This window comes from Salmo salar, chromosome 28, assembly GCF_965601325.2.
Source record: "Salmo salar chromosome 28, fSalSal1, whole genome shotgun sequence".
In the NCBI taxonomy this organism is placed as follows: domain Eukaryota; kingdom Metazoa; phylum Chordata; class Actinopteri; order Salmoniformes; family Salmonidae; genus Salmo; species Salmo salar.
The window spans coordinates 24697572-24713985 of record NC_138318.1 but is presented as its reverse complement, the minus strand read 5'-3'; the positions used below and the strand labels follow the sequence as shown (position 1 = coordinate 24713985).

At 41.3% G+C, this 16414-nt stretch overlaps 1 protein-coding gene across 1 annotated transcript in view; it reads right to left on the bottom strand.

The window, feature by feature from the left end:
- Positions 1 to 302: 302 nt before the first annotated feature.
- Positions 303 to 16414, bottom strand: part of mertka (c-mer proto-oncogene tyrosine kinase a) — a 41413-nt gene continuing 25301 nt past the window's right edge. Inside the window, exons 10-21 of the mRNA XM_014179999.3 lie at positions 14008 to 14143; positions 10062 to 10212; positions 8672 to 8760; positions 8393 to 8488; positions 8051 to 8131; positions 7658 to 7750; positions 7317 to 7435; positions 7088 to 7197; positions 3230 to 3389; positions 2232 to 2368; positions 1874 to 1934; positions 303 to 1364 (exon numbers count right to left, since the gene is read on the bottom strand). Of these exons, the coding sequence (XP_014035474.1) occupies positions 852 to 1364; positions 1874 to 1934; positions 2232 to 2368; positions 3230 to 3389; positions 7088 to 7197; positions 7317 to 7435; positions 7658 to 7750; positions 8051 to 8131; positions 8393 to 8488; positions 8672 to 8760; positions 10062 to 10212; positions 14008 to 14143 (1746 nt within the window). The 3' untranslated portion in view covers positions 303 to 851. The remainder of the gene's footprint in view (positions 1365 to 1873; positions 1935 to 2231; positions 2369 to 3229; positions 3390 to 7087; positions 7198 to 7316; positions 7436 to 7657; positions 7751 to 8050; positions 8132 to 8392; positions 8489 to 8671; positions 8761 to 10061; positions 10213 to 14007; positions 14144 to 16414) is intronic.

Here is a 16414-nt window from a genome sequence, read left to right as displayed (position 1 = left end):
AAGGACAGAAAGACACAGTACACATGCTTTAGATGGCCTCTGATTGTAATGGGAGTGTACTACTGACTTACAACAGTGGTTGGCTGTAATTGTGCCTTGTTCACAGCTTTCAATATCTGCTAGGGATACACTGACTTCATTTTTTAGCAGAGCTTATTTAATTGGAAATATACTATAAGAGAGATGTGCAAATGTAGCGTCTCTTATGTACATCTCTTGCATTAACACTGATAGCTGGTGGTAACCATTTGAGGTATAAACATCCACTGGAAAACTGGTCACAATTATTTCAATGCAAAGCATTGGGGAATAAACAAGGCAATAACACTATTTTAATAATGCCACAAGACAGAATCAAAGAAATAGGGATTATATTTCTATGGAAACTGGACAGAACTACACAAGACAGGATCATAGAAATAGGGATTATATTTCTATAGACACTGGGCAGATCCTTGGTGAAACAACTTGGAAGTGTTGCAACGTGAGACTACACATGCTGCACCAATCAGAAGGTCTATGTGCTCATGATCCACACAGTACCATACGTTCAAACTGTAACAAAATGAGGAAGTAGCACGAGATTCCGAGGCGTGATTTGCAACCAGTATCATAGGGTCCAGATCCAGAAATGTTACCGCTGCTCCAAGAAAGCTAGTTCCCTTGGGTGAGTGGTCATCGTGCTTATCAACGGCAGGGTCATTACAATACCTAATATTATGTCCTCAACAGTCCAAAGTGCAGACAAGAAGGATGTGTATTATCATCAGACATGACCCCTGGGGGAGAGCTTTTCTTTTCTTTGTCTGGTTTCAGATTACTGGATTTCTAGTCCCAACGTTCCATGCCTATCAGAGCAACAGCGTTGTGTCACTTGCGTGCTGATCCATCCCAGTGACATCTCCCACTGAGTCACGAGTAACTCCCCCCAAAACACCACCCAAGCCCTCCCGAGCCAACAGGGGAGTGTCACTGTCCACAGCTGCTGTTGTCATGGTGACAGCGGGGTCCCCACTCCTATTGGCATTAGAGATGACAACAACGTAACGATCATCTTCCTCCTCCTTTTCCTCCATATTCTCGTGGATGACTGCTGTCACCAGATCTCGGTTGTCTCGTCTCTGGCGACTGTCACTGCAGGACAGAGAAGAGCTGAACTGGTCGCTACAGGAAGGGGAGGGGCTGAATTGGTTTCTATGACTGCAGGAAGGGGAGGAGCTAAAAAGAGGCAAATCCAGGTGGGAGTCTGCACAAGCACCGGGCTGATCCTCCTCAGGGAAACTGGTGTTGATGTAGATGATGTCCTCTTTGCTGGTAGAAGCCTCCGGAAGTTTCTCTGTCAGCTTCTCCAACAGTTCTCTAACCTAAGGAAAGTCCGAAAGATTAGAAGATTCATCTTTACGCAGTCTGAGTCTGCATAGCAAATTTCACCTTATTTGTTATATTCACTCTTCAACTGTTCCCATAGGAGAAGAGAACCCTTTTTGGTTTCAGGTAGAACCCTTTTTGGTTCCAAGTACAACCCTCTGTGGAAAGGGTTCTACGTGGAACCCAAAAGGATTCTACCTGGAACCAAATGGGTTCTACCTGGAACCAGAAAGGGTTCTTCAAAGGGTTCTTATTTGAGGACAGCCGAAGAACCCTTTTAGGTTCTTGATAGAAAAAAAAGGTGCTAAGAGTGTAGTGCACTATTTTTGACCAGGGTGTCTATGTCAATGTCTGCATCCCAAATGGCACCATATTATTTCTTATATAATGCACTAATTTTGACCAGAGCCCTATGGGTTTCCCTAAGTAGTGAACTATAAATTGAATAGAGTGCCATTTGGGACGTAGACTTTGTCTAGAGCAGCTTCGTCGGGAGTTCTCTCACCTGAGTGAAGACGGGGCGATCCAGGAGGTCAGCACGCCAACAGCTGTACATGATCTCGTACCTGGTGGACAGGAGAAGTAAGAATAATCATTCAAATGTGATCTGTTTTGCGTCTTAATAAACCACTGGGGAGCGTAACAGAGTTGCAGGCATTACTTCTTCTTCAGTTTATCTATATTGTTCTGGCTGTAACATAATGTTCCTTAACCTGGTCCCAGATCTGTATAGTTAATATGTCCATTCATTGACCTTAGGAGTTGGCAATACAGCACAAACAGGTATTGGATCAGGCTAAATGTTCCTATCTACTAAAACCCAATCTGAAAGACAGCCATGTAGAGAGAAGAAAAACACTCACAGTTCATCTAAGCAGTCTGTTGGCTGCTTCAGCCTGTGGCCCAAAAGTAGGTAGTCATAAATCTCATGGTTCTGGATACCAGGGTACGGCGTCATGCCCCGTGTCGCTATCTCCCACATGGTCACACCAAATGCCCACTGCAAGAAGACACACAGCACACGTTTATGTTAGCTGTAGTTTCTCTCTCGTGATAGACTGTTAACGTAAATGTTAAAATTGGTAGGTTCTGCTAGCTCCCACTAAAATAACATGTTAGATGCATCTACATAACGTGATCAGAGAACTGTAAATGCGTTTTAATTTGTGATTTCAAGTATCACATTTGCAGTCTAATCAAATGAAATTGTATTTGTCACACCCTGAATACAACAAGTGTAGACTTTACAGTGAAATGCTTACTTACGAGCCCTTTCCCAACAATGCAGTTAAAAAGTAAGAAAATGAACAAATAGATAAAAAATAAAACAGTAAATTAATACAATAACACAATAAAATAACAATAAGGAGGCTATATACAGGCTATATACAAGGAGTATTGCGTCAGTGTACTGGGGTACGAGGTAGTTGGGTTGATTGATTGAGGTAATATGTACATGTAGGTTTGGTTAGGTGATTGATTGATTGAAGTACTATGTACATGTAGGTAGGGAGTGAAAAGCAGAAAGTCTGGATAGCCATTTAACTGTTCTGCAGTCACACGGCTCTTACCCAATAACTTTTCCAATGCTGAGTGCTGTGGCTGTGGGCTGAACTTCATGGGCTGGCTGTTTAATTTCTCAGAAAGGGAACTAAATACTTGAATAACAGTACTTTTCCTTTCTCTCTGACACATTCACATGTATTCCTATAATCAGTCAAGGATGAAAGAAATTAAACTAGCTGATGGGGGCTCGATCTCAGACGTTTCTTACAACATCATTGTGTGTGTGTGTGTGTGTGTGTGTGTGTGTGTGTGTGTGTGTGTGTGTGTGTGTGTGTGTGTGTGTGGACCTCCATACCACATCACTCTTCACAGTGAATACTCTGTCCGCCAGGCTCTCCACTGCGATCCATTTCACAGGCATCTTGGCTATCCTGCCCTGTCTGTAGTAATCACCACTGTAGATCTTCTTAGACAAGCCGAAGTCTGCCACACACACCGTCATGTCATCACGCAGCCTGTAGGACCAGACCAACCAACCAATCAATCAATAGAACAATCTATCAATTCCACTTACTAGAAACAGATCAAAATTGACCAGGCAGGATACACGTGCAAGAATTTGGCATTTATTCAAAATGTCAAGAGCAATGTGTCTACATAACAATGACAATATGGTGGACAGCAACAGTGAGTTTCTACTTGAATAAGTTGCCAAAATAGACCACAGTCGTACATGAACAGTACCAAGGAACAAGGATGGTTTAGCTGCCGTCCTCTCCGTTTACCCTGAGATAAGACTCATATCTTTACATTGTGAAAAAGTTCAGGTCAGACCTGTACACACACACACACACACACACACACACACACACACACACACACACACACACACACACACACACACACACACACACACACACACACACACACAGTGGTGTAAAGTACTTAAATATATTTAAAACATTTTTACTTTACTATTTATATTTTTGACAACTTTTACTTTTACTTCACTACATTCCGAAAGAAAAGTGTGCAAAGCTGTCATCAAGGCAAAGGGTGGCTACTTTGAAGAATCTCAAATATGAAATATATTTTGATTTGTTTAACACTTTTTTAGTTACTACATGATTCCATATGTGTTATTTCATAGTTTTTATGTCTTCACTACTATTCTACAATGTAGAAAACAATAAAAATAAAGAAAAACCCTTGATTGAGTAGGTGTGTCCAAACCTTTGACAGGTACTGTATATATATATATATATATATATATACATATATATATATATATATATATATATATATATATACTGCTCAAAAAAATAAAGGGAACACTTAAACAACACATCCTACATCTGAATGAAATAAATAATCTTATTAAATACTTTTTTCTTTACATAGTTGAATGTGCTGACAACAAAATCACACAAAAATAATCAATGGAAATCCAATTTATCAACCCATGGAGGTCTGGATTTGGAGTCACACTCAAAATTAAAGTGGAAAACCACACTACAGGCTGATCCAACTTTGATGTAATGTCCTTAAAACAAGTCAAAATGAGGCTCAGTAGTGTGTGTGGCCTCCACGTGCCTGTATGACCTCCCTACAACGCCTGGGCATGCTCCTGATGAGGTGACGGATGGTCTCCTGAGGGATCTCCTCCCAGACCTGGACTAAAGCATCCGCCAACTCCTGGACAGTCTGTGGTGCAACGTGGCGTTGGTGGATGGAGCGAGACATGATGTCCCAGATGTGCTCAATTGGATTCAGGTCTGGGGAACGGGCGGGCCAGTCCATAGCATCAATGCCTTCCTCTTGCAGGAACTGCCGACACACTCCAGCCACATGAGGTCTAGCATTGTCTTGCATTAGGAGGAACCCAGGGCCAACCGCACCAGCATATGGTCTCACAAGGGGTCTGAGGATCTCATCTTGGTACCTAATGGCAGTCAGGCTACCTCTGGCGAGCACATGGAGGGCTCTGCGGCCCCTCAAAGAAATGCCACCCCACACCATGACTGACCCACCGCCAAACCGGTCATGCTGGAGGATGTTGCAGGCAGCAGAACGTTCTCCACGGCGTCTCCAGACTCTGTCACGTCTGTCACGTGCTCAGTGTGAACCTGCTTTCATCTGTGAAGAGCACAGGGCGCCAGTGGCGAATTTTCCAATCTTGGTGTTCTCTAGCAAATGCCAAATGTCCTGCACGGTGTTGGGCTGTAAGCACAACCCCCACCTGTGGATGTCGGGCCCTCATACCACCCTCATGGAGTCTGTTTCTGACCGTTTGAGCAGACACATGCACATTTGTGGCCTGCTGGAGGTCATTTTACAGGGCTTTGGCAGTGCTTCTCCTGCTCCTCCTTGCACAAAGGCGGAGGTAGCGGTCCTGCTGCTGGGTTGTTGCCCTCCTACGGCCTCCTCCACGTCTCCTGATGTACTGGCCTATCTCTTGGGTGCGCCTCCATGCTCTGGACACTACGCTGACAGACACAGCAAACCTTCTTGCCACAGCTCGCATTGATGTGCCATCCTGGATGAGCTGCACTACCTGAGCCACTTGTGTGGGTTGTAGACTCCGTCTCATGCTACCACTAGAGTGAAAGCACCGCCAGCATTCAAAAGTGACCAAAACATCAGCCAGGAAGCATAGGAACTGTGGTCCCCACCTGCAGAACCACTCCTTTATTGGGGGTGTCTTGCTAATTGCATATAATTTCCACCTGTTGTCTATTCCATTTGCACAACAGCATGTGAAATTTATTGTCAATCAGTGTTGCTTCCTAACTGGACAGTTTGATTTCACAGAAGTGTGATTGACTTGGAGTTACATTGTGTTGTTTAAGTGTTTCCTTTATTTTTTTGAGCAGTGTATATACACACTGAACAAAAATATAAACGCCACATACAACAATTTCAAAGATTTAACTGAGTTACAGTTCATATAAGGAAATCAGTCAATTGAAAATGAATTCATTAGGCCCTAATCTATGGATTCCACAGATACCTTTAAGCTAGTATCTGGTGTGACCACCATTTGACTCATGCAGCGCGGCATATCTCCTTCTCATAGAGTTGATCAGGGGGGCACTCTGTTCACAACGTTTACATCAGTGAAAGGCTCACCCACACGACACCATACACTTGGTCTGCGGTTGTAGGTACTGCCAAATTCTCTAAAGCGGCTTATGGTAGAGAAATTAAGATCAAATCTCCAGAAACAGCTCTGGTGGACATGCCAATTGCATGCTCCCTCAAAACTTGAGACATCTGTGGCATTGTGTTGTGTGACAAAACTGCCCATTTTAGAGTGTAATTTTATTGTCCCCAGGACAACGTGCACCTATGTAATGAACATGCGGTTTAATCAGCTTCTTGATATGCCACACCTGTCAGGTGGATGAATTATCTTGGCAAAGTAGAAATGCTCACTAACAGGGATGTAAACACATTTTTGCACAACATTTGAGAGAAGTAAGCTTTTTGTGCATATGGAACATTTCTGGCATATTTTATTTCCGCTCATGAAAAATGGGACAAACACTTTACATGTTCGTTCATATTTTTGTTCAGTTTATATATATATATGTGTGTGTGTATATACAGCTCTGACCTGTACCTTGTCACAATGTAAAGATGTAAATCACTATGTGTTCAAAATATTAGGAATACCTGCTATTTCCATGAAATAGACTGACCAGGTGAAAGCTTTTATCCATTATTGAGGTCACTTGTTAAATCCACTTCAATCAGTGTAGATGATGGGGATGAGACAGGTTAAAGAATGATTTTTAAGCCTTGAGACAATTGAGATGTGGATTGTGTATGTGCACCATTCAGAGGGTGAATGGGCAAGACAAAATATGTAAGTGCCTTTGAAAGGGGTACGGTAGTAGGTGCCAGGCGCACTGGTTTGAGTGTGTCAAGAACTGCAACGCTGCTGGGTTTTTCACGCTCAACAGTTTTCCGTGTGTATCAAGAATGGTCCACCACCCAAAGGACATCCAGCCAACTTGACACAACTGTGGGAAGCATTGGAGTCAACATGGGTCAGCATCCCTGTGGAATGCTTTTGACACCTTGTAGAGTCCATGCCCAACGTATTGAGGCTGTTCTGAGGTCAAAAGGGGGTGCAACTCAATATTAGGAAGGTGTTCGTAATGTTTTGTACACTCAGTATGGCTCTGGTTCAGGTGAAATGTAAACCTACATGCAGTTGCGTGCAGCCAAGTCACGGTGGAGGAAGTTCCGCCCACTGAGGTATTCCATCCCCATGGCGATGTCAATCATAAATTTCAGGAGTGTCTGAGTGGGCAGGAACTGAAAGAAAAAGAAGAAGAAAGAAACAACATCTTCATCATTACAATGTCATTAACCATATTCAGACAAGACAACACTTTTTTCCAAAGTGCTGCTCGGGAAAGCATCAGATAGCTCACCAGTGGACTGTCACCGAGGCGTGAGCGCAGCAGGAAGCTATGGAGGTCTCCATATCTCATGAAGGGCAGGATCACCATGGGCTTGTGGAAGTGACCAGACCCCGCCTCCAGACAAACACCTAGCAGGAGCAGATCAATGTAATACCAGGTAAATACCAGTTGTAAAATGACTGTAAAATAAAGTTTTTACTAAGTATTACAAAATCCTTTAGTCATCAACTGTGATCTCTTATGTGTATGTATGGCTGGATGGAGTGAGTGAGCATGAATCCATCGTTTCTGCATGATGGGCAGGACTGTGCAGGATGGTCTGTGATGGCAGCAAAGAAGACCTACAGTACCTAGCAGCCTGATGACATTAGGGTGGTCAAAGTCCTTCATGCAGGCAGCCTCATTCAGGAACTCTTCTATCTCCCTCTGGGAGAAGTTATCCACTGGAAAACAAAGAGGAGATTAATACAAATGTCATGTGTTATTTAGCCTGGTCTTAGATCTGTTTGCACTATCTTTCCAACTCCTGCGGTCACTGGCATTCCAAACATGGCATGAACGGTCATAGTAGCTGGTAATACAGCACAAACAGATCTGGGACCAGGCTATGAGGAATTCATCAACCATCTAGGATATTAATCAGAGAGTAAGAAGGAGAAAAAAACACTCTGAATCTGACCTAAATTAATGGGCATTGTTAGATCAGCCCAATTACAGAAAACTAACAAGAGGATGAAGCTCACATTTCATGGTCTTCACAGCCACTTTCTCAGATGTTCCGTCCAGTTGTTTCAGATGTCCCTCCACCACAGAGCCAAATTCACCTGGTCAATAAACAATGGGTTGGTAACAGTCAGAAAGGTAACAGTCAGAAATACCTCTAAATGACGAGTAGCAACAAATACATTACATGTGAAATGCGATTAAGGAACAACCACAAACAAATGAGATGACCAAAAAAAAAGTAAGAAATTACATTGGAAGAAATGACATATGACTGAGATAAAGTTGTATTCTACCTACGTTATAACACAAATAGGCCCCTAATTGTGTGTACTAAATAATCAAATGAATGTCATCCTCACCCTCTCCCAGAACCTTCCCGATGGAGAGCAGATTTCTCATAATCATGAAGTCCTGTAGTTTGGCTTGGAGCTCATCACTCACACCCAGGTTACCTACTAAAAAGGGGGCAAGAGGGGAAAATAGAGCTCATATTTTTACTATTATGCAAAATCTGTGGATATAGATTTTCTTCTCCGATGTATGTTAATAGGAACATAGAGGATTAGAGTAGAGTAGAGAAAAGTAGAGTAAAGTAGAGCAGAGTACAGTAGATTAGAATAGAATGTTTATTAACGTACGTGTAATTTCAATGGCTGATCGGTTGTAGGACTTCTGTGGCCTGTACTGAACGATGGGTTGAAGCTTCTCTCCACTTCCAAACATTTGACTGCAGGGGGTGCCAGAGAGAAACAAAACAAGTTACTATATACAATGGAGCAGAATGAGTCATTCACTGACTAACACTTTAACAAGAGCTTGCCTCAGAGTTGTAATCATTTGGTTGACACGATTAAGAATTCATCTTGAATCAGGAAGCAAGCTCTATGACCGGATGTTTTCCTGCCTCTGGGGGATGAGAGGTGTCTGCCAGTTCTGAGCATTCTTATCTGTATATCCCGAACGGCAACACTGAGTCACCTCTTCAACATAATGAATTCCAGAACAGAGACAGCAGAACAGAGAGGAGATGGGTTGTTTTGGTGAGGAGGAGAGAGGAGCGGAGGAAAGACTAGCAGAGAGGAGTGGTGGAGCGGAGTGGAGAGGTGAGAGGATTAGAGTGGAAAGGATTATTTTGGTGTTTCTTTCCAACACAGCTAGACTACTTCTGTCTTCAGCAGTAAGACCAGGGATGGTTGTGTTCATTAGGCACCAAACAGAAGAAAATAGACAAACAGGGAGGGACTACCAGGGCTTGTCCAATGAGATAGGCCCATTTTCATTTTCTGTTGAAAAATGTTTTCCATAGTCTGCCTTTAACTAACACCGCCCAGATCTCACTGCTGATTGAGTCCAGCTGTTTCAGTCTGTTTTCTTCCATTTGGTGCCTAATGAACGTGATCCAGTCAGCACAACCTTGGCAGTCTTGACTCAGGTGCAGTTGTCAGTGATTATGAGGAAACCAGGCTGCTTTATTGACAATGTACTGAGTAACTTTACCCCTCCCTCAACAGGAAATATAACCACTTCCACTGACCAATACACCGTTTCCCCTTACCAACTTCAGGGATCAAAATGCTGAGTAACTTTTACATCTGCAGCAACAGACAATAGACATTTCTTACTGGTGAAACTGAGTGAAGAGCACTACAAAGGCAAAACAGAATTCACTGGCTGGAGATGCACTGTTGAGGATCTTTGATCTACTAGTCAAGTACAAGTAAGTTATTTGAGGAAGGAAGACTGCCCTTAGCTACACCGTTTCCCCTGACCAATTTAAGAATCAAGATACTGTGTGACTTCCAGTACTACAACAATGGACTGCAGCACGGTCAAAGTCAATACACAGGGGTTTAAAGTGATCATGATCAGATCATTAAGGTATTGAGGACACCATTAGGTTAGCGTCAGAAACAAGACAAACCAGATGTTACACAGCATTTTGGGTACTGTAGTACATCAATGTACACCCCTCCTTGTACATCATGATACAATTAAGACTTTAATATGTGAAGAAGCATGCAAACTTACCCAAAGCGTGTGTCCAGTATCCTGCTTCTCATGCAGATAGCAGCCCAGAGTACTAGCAGCAGGAGACAGAAGCCACATACCACCCCCAGTATGATATACACAGAGTCTGATCCTATGGTGTCTGGACTGGAGGAGGGAGACAGGGGCCACTCTGGAACACAACACGCAATCAATCAATGATTGAATCAATCAAGCAATGAATCAATCAAATCAAAGTATGATCGATTGATAGAACAGAACACACAAACATGATAGAAACATGATAGAAACATGATCAAAGTTTCAACTCCCTCAACTGTATGTTGTATATGTTTTGCTGTAAATGTGTGTGTTCCCAGTTTGTGTGTAATTTTGCAACAACCGAATTGCCCTTTAACACCACCGCAGAAGCTTCACTATTCTGCATCTTCCCAATTAAGTAGCCTAATTTTGTTGTATGGCTACTTGAAGAAAACTAGGCAGTGGTGTGTATTCATGGATGACAAGGGAAGCAAAGCTTCCCCAAAACATTTACCAAAAAACTAACAAAAACAAAAAAACATACACATAATAATTGATCATCTTTCGTCTCTCTTTGTTTCATAATTATCCTTCAATTCGGAAGAGGCTGAATGTATCTCACCGGAGGAAGCATCCAAGAGAGCAAAACAGCGCCCCTCTGTCTCTGTATGTGTAGCGTATCTGATACGGTCTGGTCAAAAAGAGTATGACATTTTTTCCACCTGTAGTATTGAATGCAAGGGAAACCAGCGAGCATTTGGCCTCCCTTGATAAAAAAGTATAACATTTGCCAATCAGCGTTGAGCTAAACTGAGTTAGCTCAACTGTGAATGTTCCTGCCGCACCAAAAAAAAGTGTCAAGGGAAACCAGTTTGGATTTGGCTTCACATCAATAACATCAACAGAAAAACGTAATTGGCAGAAAAACTTGCATTGTTACATCTCGTTGTGTCATTGTCCTCTAGTGGCTAGCTAGCTAGTTAAAAGTGTCCCTTTCCTAAATAGCCATGAGTGGAGATAGGGATTTGCATTTGTGGTTTTACCTAATTCTCATTTGTGGTTTTACCTAATTCTCTGTACTGGCAAGTGATTATAACGGCGATTCTGAACCAACCATAAATTCATACATTGTGCCCCTGGCCTGAGAGGATGATAGTTCAATATGTAGCTAGATGAAGTAGGCTAATGTTAATTAGCTGGCTCATCGTTGCACATGAAAGGAAGTTTGGCTAGTGAGCAAGCATTTTAGCCAGGTAGCCTAGGGCAACAAAAACTAAAAGCATGTACTGTATTACAGAGTCATAGACCGTTTAATCAACATGAAAGAGAGGAGGATGGCATTGGCGTTGTGACAGAAATGTTATCATGTGAAGAGACAGCCTTGAAAATGTTAATGTGGGATGAGTCAACATGTTTTTTCAACTTGCACACGTACACGCACGCACGCACGCACGCACGCACGCACACACACACACACACACACACACACACACACACACACACACACACACACACACACACACACACACACACACACACACACACACACACGATTTGATGATGTTGAAATGGTGCTGGAATAGTGGAGGCAGCTCCTGTTTTCTTTGTGTCTTGCAGTAACTCTCTGTGGTTCTAAATCAATAGTTGTTTAGTGGTCCGAAATTGTCAGAAACATTAACTTGCTTGACCATGCTGTAGGTCATGTAACTGTTTGTTACCCTACATGCAATATACTTTGTGGGCCTCACCGGACAGAGGTCGCTCCCTTTTTGGGATGAAACAAAGGTCTGGATGAATTTATTCTGCGACTGTGTCTTCTTATTGTCTCGGCCTTAGGCCTATATATCACAGTGGCAAGGCATATAAATTAACAGGTTATAGAGCAAACAATTCAACTATCACAACACATAGGTTGTAATATGGCTTTTTTTCTGGATTGGCTTCCCTGGTGATTTTACCAGTGGTGGAAAAAGTACCCAACTGTCATACTTGAGTAAATGTAAAGATAACTTAAAAGTAAAGTCACCCAGTAAAATTTTACTTGATTAAAAGTCTAAATGTATTTGGTTTAAAATATACTTAAGTATCAAAAGTAAATGTAATTGCTAAAATGTACTTAAGTATGAAATTTCAAAGTATAAGTATAAATATTTTCAAAGTCCTTAAATTACGCAAATCAGACGGCACAATTTTCTTTTCTTTTTTTTAAAATGTACGCAAAGCCAGGGGCACACTCCAACACTCAGACATAATTTACATACAAAGCATGTGTGTTTAGTGAGTCTGCCAGATCAGAGGCAGTAGGGATGAATAGGGATGTTCTGTTTAGTGTGTGAATTTGACTATTTTCCTGTCCTGCTATACATTCAAAATGTAACAAGTACTTTTGGGTGTAAAGGAAAATGTATGGAGTAAAAAGTCCAATCTTTTTTTAAGGAATGTATTGAAGTAAAGGTAAAAGTTGTCAAACATATAAATAGTAAGTAGTTCTTTAAAGTATTTTTACTTAGGTACTTTACACCACTGGATTTTACCCACACACCGCTACTAGAACTAGGGCCTGTCACTTGCAACCCACCTCTTCCAATGCATTGTGGAAAAGTGTGCATTCAATTCTACTAGATGAAGAGCTGAAATTAGTACAACATCCTGGCATTTAAACCATACTCGATTTTCAAAATTGCACACTGTAAAACATTATATTTTCGCATACTGAGACTGCGTCATGCGCGATTGTGTTGTTTCACGTTATTGGTTAATTTCAGTAGCACGTCCCCATATCTGATTATCAGCTGTTGTCAAAGCTGAAATTAGTATGACATCCGGAAATTTAAAGTATACTCGATTTTGTAAATGTCACATACAATAAAACTTTATTTTTATCACATACTTAACCGGCCTACTATTTAGAACACGGTCAGGTTAAATATCTACTTGCGGTTGTTGTCATGCTTATGTACTTCAATATGTATAAAGGTGTTAAGATTAGGAACTCCTTATGTACTTCAATATGTATAAAGGTGTTAAGATTAGGAACTCCTTATGTACTTCAATATGTATAAAGGTGTTAAGATTAGGAACTCCTTATGTACTTCAATATGTGTAAAGGTGTTAGGATTAGGAACTCCTTATATAATTCAATATGTATAAAGGTGTTAGGATTAGGAACTCCTTATGTACTTCAATATGTATAAAGGTGTTAGGATTAGGAACTCCTGATGTAATTCAATATGTATAAAGGTGTTAGGATTAGGAACTCCTTATATAATTCAATATGTATAAAGGTGTTAGGATTAGGAACTCCTGATGTAATTCAATATGTATAAAGGTGTTAGGATTAGGAACTACTGATGTAATTCAATATGTATAAAGGTGTTAGGATTAGGAACTCCTTATATAATTCAATATGTATAAAGGTGTTAGGATTAGGAACTCCTTATATAATTCAATATGTATAAAGGTGTTAGGATTAGGAACTACTGATGTAATTCAATATGTATAAAGGTGTTAGGATTAGGAACTACTGATGTAATTCAATATGTATAAAGGTGTTAGGATTAGGAACTCCTGATGTAATTCAATATGTATAAAGGTGTTAGGATTAGGAACTACTGATGTAATTCAATAGGTGTTAGGATTAGGAACTCCCGATGTAATTCAATATGTATAAAGGTGTTAGGATTAGGAACTCCTGATGTAATTCAATATGAATAAAGGTGTTAGGATTAGGAACTCCTGATGTAATTCAATATGTAATTCAATATGTGTAAAGGTGTTAGGATTATGAACTCCTGATGTAATTCAATATGTGTAAAGGTGTTAGGATTAGGAACTCCTGATGTAATTCACTATGAATAAAGGTGTTAGGATTAGGAACTCCTGATGTAATTCAATATGTATAAAGCTGTTAGGATTAGGGACTCCTGATGTAGTGCGGTCTACTCACTGTTCTCTGGTACGAAGATCCCGACCGGTGGACTGAGCATGCCACGCCCAGCCTGAGTACAGGCAGCTACCTGAACACTGTATGTAGTGTTGAACTCCTGTAGGGCCACCGTAGCAGTGTTGGAGGAGCTGCGGATCTGAGGAACACAACAGCATGTTAGAGCGATCATGGTTGTACTCAGCAGTTTACAATAATAGACACCTATTCAACTGATCAACTCATACCACTAATCAACTCATCATCAAACCTTTGACTAGTGGAATCAGATGTGTAGTGCTAGGGCAAAAAAAAAATGTCTTCCCAGGAATTAAGAAACACTGTTATAACTACAGAGGTAGAATCTTAATTTGAGCCAGTTTGCTACAGCAGGAAAATAATCCTGCAGCAACAGGGAATGTGAATTGCTATGTGGATTATAGTCAATGGTTATTTTTTGTCGGGGTTGATATATTTTTTGTTACGGCAAAACAAGTCTGACTTTTTTAAGTGGAAATTGCAAACTTTAGAAGCCTTTTTAAACCTTGAATACACTACAAGTTTGCGTTTGCTGCAAGTGCAGAAAAATGATCAGCAACAAAAGACTGATCAAATTAAGATCCTACATCTGTTGTCTTATCATGTCATGATATATTGCTAGTTTGTTTTTTGCTCTTGAAGCGCTTTGAGATTTTATGAAAATACTATAGAAGTTTAATAAATAATAATTATTATTATGATAGCAAATAATTTACCAATGTAAAACTACAATCTGTGTTCTTACTGGAAATGTTTCAAAATGTTTCCCTCCTACTGAACATCACCCAGTAACAGATGGACACCTGGGAAAATTGTCTGTCATACGTACTATAGGCCATTTTTTTGGATTATAGTGTTTGTAGTGGTCCCTTGAAGTTAATGATTATCTGTGTGTCAAAGTCAGCGTTAGATATGTGGCAAATTCTGATTAACAGCCAGGAAATGACGTTAACCAAATACTATGTAACATTGTGTCACGGATCCCTCCGGAACTTTCATCATGCACACCTGTCCCCTATTCCCACTGATTAGTATTTTTATATATGTGCCCTTTGTTTTCCATTGGGGGGTTGATTATTGTTACAATGTCTGTTGGTGAGTGTGAGTACCTGTGCTGTGTGTTTTGGGCTTTCGTGCCCTTGTGGATTGTGCAGATGATTACGGGTCTCGTCCCGTGTGTTAATCATTGTGCGCTTGTGTTATTTATTTGAGGTACTCCTCGCTCTTTTGTTTGGGTTTCTACCCTGTGTTTTGTTACGTGTTTGTTTGGTCTTCGTCCCCGTGCCTTTACACGGCACGCCGTAATTTGGGCTTAATGAAAAACCCTATTATGCATTCCTGCGTCTGTTCTCCCGATCCTTCATGCCAACGTGAAATATATTTGCACTTGTAACCCACATTTGTTTTGTGTCAAGTCATTGCAGAGCCATTCTGGATGTTTCTAGCTCTGCTAACATTGGGAAGCTGAGAAAATTGTTTCACAAAGCTCTGAAAAAAGGGGAAGAAAACAAAACTTTCTTGACAGGCAGGCTGGTATGTGGACTTGGGTTTAGTTCCAAATCGCAGCCTATTCGTATTCCCTACGTAGTGCACTTCTTTTGACTAGGGCTCATAGAGTAGAGCACTTAATAGGGAATATGTTGCCATTTGGGGCTCAGACATGATCAGCATGGTGTTTACAGAGAGCTGAGCGGGGGATTGTTGGGGAACATGTGACAGTGGATAAAGCCCTTGGTTGCACAATACCACCGCATGGCAACATCTGGGGTTCCTCTCTCACTAGCTAACATGCTGACAGTGAGACTGGAGGCCTGGAAAAACATGGAAGTCACACAGACACATGGTGGACTATCTCTCTATGACAACATTTCACACCAGAACTTTTATTTTGGAAACTAAAACTGAACTAGCTAACATGCTGACTGTGTTACTGGTCTGCTGGCTAAAGGCATAGAAAACACACACTCAGAAACATGTTGTACTATTTCACTGACCAAAAACATCTATTATATGTCTAGAAATAGCAATTATACTATAGCTTGGTGATAGAATAGAGTAGTGTAGAGCAGAGCAGGGTTTAGTAGAGTAGGGGTTAGAGTAGGGGTTAGAGTAGGGGTTAGAGTAGGGGTTAGAGTAGGGTGTAGAGCAGAGCAGGGTTTAGTAGAGTAGGGTTAGAGTAGGGTGTAGAGCAGAGCAGGGTAGAGTAGGGGTTAGAGTAGGGTGTAGAGCAGAGCAGGGTAGAGTATAGAGCAGAACAGGGTAGAGTAGGGGTTAGAGTAGGGTGTAGAGCAGAACAGGGTAGAGTAGGGGTTAGAGTAGGGTGTGGAGCAGAGCAGGGTAGAGTAGGGGTTAGAGTAGGGTAGAGTAGGGTGTAGAGCAGAGCAGGGTAGAG